This window comes from Alosa sapidissima, chromosome 6 (assembly GCF_018492685.1).
Source record: "Alosa sapidissima isolate fAloSap1 chromosome 6, fAloSap1.pri, whole genome shotgun sequence".
In the NCBI taxonomy this organism is placed as follows: domain Eukaryota; kingdom Metazoa; phylum Chordata; class Actinopteri; order Clupeiformes; family Clupeidae; genus Alosa; species Alosa sapidissima.
Genome location: NC_055962.1, coordinates 7,006,929 through 7,013,427, shown reverse-complemented (window position 1 = coordinate 7,013,427; position 6,499 = coordinate 7,006,929). Strand labels below are relative to the sequence as shown.

The following is a 6,499-nucleotide window of genomic DNA, read 5'->3' as shown; positions in this document are numbered from 1 at the left end:
TAAGAATGTCAGTTTCCTCTCATTGCTAATCCTTAGTGTCGAACGAGGGGACGAATTGGTTCTTTTGGTGGGAACTAGCTCTGGAACAGGAATCGTCCTGATCCCAGATCCTCAGATCCCAGTCTCATTCAGTACTTATTTCAATCTGGATTTCTTCCTTTAAACAAGTCCTTTACTCATGAACTAAATTCATTGTAAGGATTGTGGCAGATGGTGATGGTGTTACAGTAAACTGTTGTGTCCTTACACTGAGTGCTTTGCCAAGTTATTAAAGCCACTGTACACAGAGAATGGGGTCTCTCACACCCAGAACGCATGGTATCACACTAGGCAACATTACTGTTTTGTCACGGGTAAGAGCACGACCCTTTTCATAGGTTTTTGACTAATTTGGTTCTCCCTTTAGCACTAAATGGACAGCCCATTTATTGAAAATTGACAAAAATGGGAATTCTTGTATTGTGTTACTTTAAGGTGTACCATCACATCGGTGTGATGGGAATGTTGAAAAATTAACGTTCTAAAGAATATCTGGTTTCATTGAATTCAAGATAGAATTTTAGAACCTTCAATTGTTGCGGAATGGAATCTTATATTAGAATGTTCAAAAACCCACACCTTTAAGGGTTAAATTAGGTTTAGGTCTCATGTGGTGGACTGTGCTCTTTGCTTGTCGCTTTGATTGTTGTCTGTCAGTTCAGTGAGAGTCCATAGAGTGCTTTGACTGGACCAGTGTGCTGGCGCTAGAGGAGCCAGGCTCAGGTGAGCCTATTTCAGTGCAGGATTCAATTTGATTCAGAGCTCAGTTGCATCTCCTTTCCTCCAACTGGTGAGAAGTCTTCACTCGCCGTGATGATTGATTGCATATTGAAACACCTTCTTGTATGTATTTTTATGATCCTGATTGTTTCAATGACCCCATATGTAATGCCTATTTTTATGGGTCACGATTCATTATTAACGATCTTAATTAGTCATTATGGGGGTATAATGAGATCATTAAACCAGTCATTTGATAATACCATTAAAATCTGTCATCCTGACGAGGGCTCCTTCACAAAACTGATCACTTTCATCACTCATGTTTCATGAAGCAGCTCAAAGGCACATGCTGGAGTTGAGTCTCTCAGCCACTGCTTCCCTAGAGTCTCTCTCTCTCTCACACACACACATGCTGGAGTTAAGTCTCTCTGTTGCTGCTAAAGAATCTTACCCTTGCACTCTTTAGTATTTATGTCTAGCAAATATGTGCACCAGTAAGCACACACACACATACACACTGCCTCTCCCAAACACACACAGTGGCAGCATTGTCCTTCTGAACTTTTCCTCTCTCACAGCAGCAACAAAGAGAATGTAAGTTTGAAACAGATGTCATCTGGTGTGTGTGTGTGTGTGTGTGTGTGTGTGTGTGTGTGTGTGTGCTAAGATTTGTGTGTATGGATAGTTGTCATAAAATTAAAGTGTTAACGTCAGTTCTGGCCAGGCCATGGTAGTCAAGAAGCTTGCCGCCCTCCCCTTCATCTCATTCATTCCTAATTGATCCAGGTGCATCCCCTCAGCCGATAATCTTTATTCCCTAGCGATTGGCCACACAGCTTCGGCACGCCTTTTAAATTCTACCCACTTCCTCTCAACCATATACAGCTCGGCTACCCACCGCCTCCCCTGCTCCACCTTGTCGTGTATGATGTGGCATGTTCTCTTGTCACGTCGCTTGGCTCTGTTCATGGGGGGGAATATTTATCTCTCCCTGTCCTGCTGGGGTGAGAATTCCCTAAACTGCCCCCTGACTTAATGCTTTTCCATGGTGCTCATGGAAATAGGGGGGTTCCTCCGAACAGAGCTATATATATCGCCAAATGTAATTCAAAATTTCATTCAGAATCTTCTCTTGTGTTTCTTGACTAAAATGGTTCTGACAGAACTGATATCATTTCATTGTTCATTATAATCTGTCAGTTCAATGAAAGTTCAAACCAATCCCAGTACTGTGTGTGTGTGTGTGTGTGTGTGTGTGTGTGTGTGTGCTTGCATGGGTGTGCATCACACTAATAGAAAGATAGTGTGTGAAAGAGAGCAAGAGAGAGAGAGAGATTGAATGAGAAACAGACAGAGAGGGAGTGTTTGGATGGTTATGGAAACTGACAGAAGAATGTAATTGTCTATCAGAATACACCCGTCAGGGGTGCAATCTCTCTCTCGATGCTCATTAGTCCTTCATATTTTATTTACACAAGACATTATGAATCTCCACTTCTTACTCCCATGTGTTTCAAGGCCTCTGCAAGTCTGTGCCACAGCACACAAGACTAAACTATACAAAAAAGACATGTCTATCCAATACATGTTGGATTTTGCAAATGGTTTATGAAAGATATATAATCGGTAAGTAAAAATATTGTCCCGACCTTCTTTGTGAGGGTTCCCTTTTAAGTCAAGTCAAGTCCAGTTTACTTATGTAGCGCATTTCATATACAGAGGTCATTCAATGTGCTTTACATAAACAAAAGCAAACAGGAGTAGCTAATAAAAGCATAGAAGGGCAATAGTCAAAGAATAGTTTAAAAAGTAAAGAGTAAAAAAGAAAACATGAAACACACAAGGTAATGATACATAAAAGCATAAAAGGGCAATAGTTTAAAAGTGTTTAAAAAGTAATAATTAAAGGACATACAAAACATGGAATGATTACTCAGTGATAGAGATACTAGTCAAACACCCAGTGAACAGCAGCACTCTATGGGGATTCTTCAAGTAGTCCCAAACTTTCCTCTGACTTCAGTTTCAAAAAGGTTGGAGAGGCAGAAAGAGACGAGGAGGTTGCAGAAGTCGTAGTTTGCAGTCATACCGGATCATTGTCTTTTTGTTTTGAGTCCGTGGATAGACTTACCATACCTTTCAAACATGGATGGGTGCTTTGAATATTTCACTTTCATTTTCAGCGAAGAGTGACGTGAGGAGTTCTTCCTTGTTGACCTCACCTGTCAGGAAGTGAACACTTGTTCCTTTCTCCTCTGTCTTTTACTGTGGCTGGACTTTGGCCACAAAGCTTCTGAAAAGACTTCTCAATTCTTAACATGTCTCTTCTCTGTCTATCTCTGTCTCTTTTGTCTATTTTTCCCTTTCTCTGTCTGTTCTGCCCCCCCTTTCAACCACCAATTCTGCCTTCTCTCTCTCTGTCCTCTATCCTCCCTTCTCTCTTTCTATTCTCTATCCCCTCTCTCTCTGTCCTCTATCTTCCCTCTCGCTTTCTGTGCTCTATCCTCCTCTCTCTCTCTGTCAGACAACATAGTCCTCCCCTCTTTTCTCTCTCTCTCTCTCTCTCTCTCTCTCTCTCTCTCTCAATCCAGGCAGTACATGATAATGAAGTGAACTTACTCATCCTCTCTGGTTTTGTTCTGTTTGTCCCTGCAGGCTCTCCGTACCGGGACAAGATCACCATAGCCATCCTGCAGCTGCAGGAGGAGGGCAAGCTGCACATGATGAAGGAGAAGTGGTGGCGTGGGAACGGCTGCCCTGAGGAGGACAGCAAGGAGGCCAGTGCCCTGGGCGTGCAGAACATCGGCGGCATCTTCATCGTGCTCGCCGCCGGCCTCGTGCTCTCCGTCTTCGTCGCCGTCGGCGAGGTGCTCTACAAGTCCAAGCAGAATGCCAACGTCGAGAAGGTGAGCTGGAGTTCTGGCGACGAGCCGTCGTGGATTGGCCACCTCCAACCGTGAGGCGTTCTCAAGACACGAAGATGAAGCACGGAATGATTCAACTTTTCAACTTACCTGTTTCAGTGATAGTATATTAGGATGCTTTATGACTATTACCACATGAATATGCTGGTGCATCAATTGTTTTGATAGTGAAATCATAGCTGTGCACAAGGACACTTTGAGATGTGTGTGTGTGTGTGTGTGTGTATGTGTGAAATGTGCTGATCTATGGTCATCTATGAGTCACAGTGGTCCCTGGACAGGATTAGTATCGGTCCGGCTATAGCTGCACTGATACTGATTCTGATTCTTAAAGGTGTTATATGTGACAATTTTAGTTTTCAACTTTCAAGACTTTGCTTGAAATAGTGACAAAATGAGGAGAGGATGGCAAGGTAGAGTGCTGAAGATAACTAGGATCCTTCATATGGCACCTTTAAATCAGACCTTTGTCTTGTTCTCAAAAAGCATGTCCTCTTTTCCTCTTTGTTCTCTCCCCTCCCACACTTCCCTTGTCTTCCCACTGTCTCATCACTTGGTGTCCTCTCTCTCTCTCTCTCTTCCTCTCTCTCTCTCTTCCTCTCTTCCCCTCTCTTCATCTCTCTCTCTCTATCACTTCTTCCTTGTCTGTCCTGTCGTGTTCCGTCACCCTGCTGTCTGGTCTTCCACCTCATTCTGCCCCACCATCCTGTCGTCCTGCTCTCCTGTCTCCCTCTTCCGTTTCTGTCACTCTACCGTCCCCCCCCCCTGTGTCTCCTGTCCAGAAGTCCTTCTGCAGCGCCATGGTGGACGAGATCCGCACGTCCCTCAAGTGCCAGCGGCGTCTCAAACAGAAGCCGCAGCCGCCTGTCATCGTCAAGACCGAGGAGGTCATCAACATGCACACCTTCAACGACCGACGACTGCCCGGCAAGGAGACCATGGCATGAAGGACGAACCATAATCCTGTCCCACCCCCAACCGAACCCCCCCCCCCCCGACCCACCCAGTCCAGGGCCACACAGTCCTCCACCCCCATAGCAACACCCCCACCTCCTGAGTCTACCAGTGACCCCTCTGTCTCCCCCTACACGCCTTACCCACATACACACCAACACCATGTAGCCCTCAGCACGCAGGTGATGGTGACGTAGCCAATCAGGCGTCCTGAACATCCACCTCCAAACCTTGAACCTTGAACCTCCAATCAGGTCTCTTGAGCCTCCACCTTCCATGCAGTAAGTAGCTGATGACCAGTGCCCTGGGTGAGTCCCAAATCACCCACTCGCACCCTCGCCACCTTGCCCCCCTGCAGAGGAACTGACCGCCTGTTTCCTGTGGAAATGCCGTCGTCTGGGCTTGGATTTACGACCATAGGAGAATGAGGTGGGGGGTCCAAATTCAGACCGTGTACTCCCCTGGGAAGAAATAATGGAATGTACATTTGCAACGGGTGTAACTGATATTGTAATTGACATTGGGATATACACCCAATAACATATTGTAGATATTGGGGTCTACACCCAGTATTACATATATTAGGGATATTGGGGTCTACACCCAATATTGAAGATGTTGTGGACACTTGGATCTTGGATATTAAAGATGTGGGGATACTGGGATCTACACCTGATATTGCGGATCTTCTTTAGATCTGAGCTTCTGTGACACTCCAAAGGATAATGGTAGAATGAACAATTTAGAGATGGAGGCCTTGCAGTTCATCAAGGACTGAGCGTTGTCATGGCAACTCCACGACGAGTGGCAGCGCGTCAATATGATGACACACACTGGCTCGAACATTTCCTGTAGGCGTTGTCTAAATGAACTAAGGCAACTGGTGCCATAGAAACCTGTGATTCAAAGCTGCCTGTAACTGTTTTTTTGTTGTTGTTTTTTTAAAGGAGGCAGTGAACTGTAAATTACTGACACACACAAACACACTCCTTATGTCCAGACCTCTGCCCTGCCAGAACAGGCAATGGGCCACCGCGCTGCAATGCATCCTGGGACATAGGCAGTGCAGAAATGGAACATGTCTAAATTTAAATGTCTTTTGTTAATCTACTTGCGTTTGCCTTATTTGGCTGATTTGTTAGTAATTGTTTTTGTGTCGCTCAGACTTGTAAGCTTGTTGCTTCTGGATGCCCGTATACTGGGTTCAAAAGAAAAGACTGCATTGGACATAAATATCTGCCAGACCTGACGCCCAACGAGAATGTGTCTGTCCATCACTGTATGTAGACATCAGGCATGGGGAAATGATGTGCTTGTTTTGTTTATTTTATTTCTGTGATGTGAAGGAGTCTCAGCGTCCTTTCTTGTTGAGGTTCTCTTACTTTTTCAGTCATTTCTTTTCTGGGGGGTTGAGGATTTCTACAGAAGATGACTTTTTTTCTACAAAGGCTAATTTTTGTAGTTCTTTCTATTAGTGTGATGCACACCCAGACACATACACACACACGTACAGACCTGGACACACTGGACCTTCAGATAAACATCTGTGGCTCAGTCTATACAGACACAGCTACACACACACACACACACACACACACACACACACACACACACACACACACAAAACACACACACACACAAAACCCACACACACACACACACACACACACAAAACACAAACACACACAACACACACACACACACACACACACCCACACACAAAACACACACACACACACACACACAAAACCCACACACACACACATACATACAAACACACACACACACGCACACACACACACAAAACACACACGCACACACACACACACACACACACACACACACACACACACACACAC

General features: G+C 44.9%; 1 protein-coding gene across 2 annotated transcripts in view; it reads left to right on the top strand.

Moving 5' to 3' along the window:
* LOC121711841 (glutamate receptor ionotropic, kainate 2-like) overlaps nt 1-6,263 on the top strand; it is a 60,993-nt gene extending 54,730 nt beyond the window's left edge. For both annotated transcript variants that reach the window (XM_042095682.1, XM_042095681.1), the window contains exons 15-16: nt 3,418-3,668; nt 4,469-6,263. In XM_042095682.1, coding sequence (XP_041951616.1) covers nt 3,418-3,668; nt 4,469-4,633 — 416 coding nt within the window. In that variant the 3' untranslated portion in view covers nt 4,634-6,263. The remainder of the gene's footprint in view (nt 1-3,417; nt 3,669-4,468) is intronic.
* The last annotated feature ends 236 nt before the right edge of the window (nt 6,264-6,499 follow it).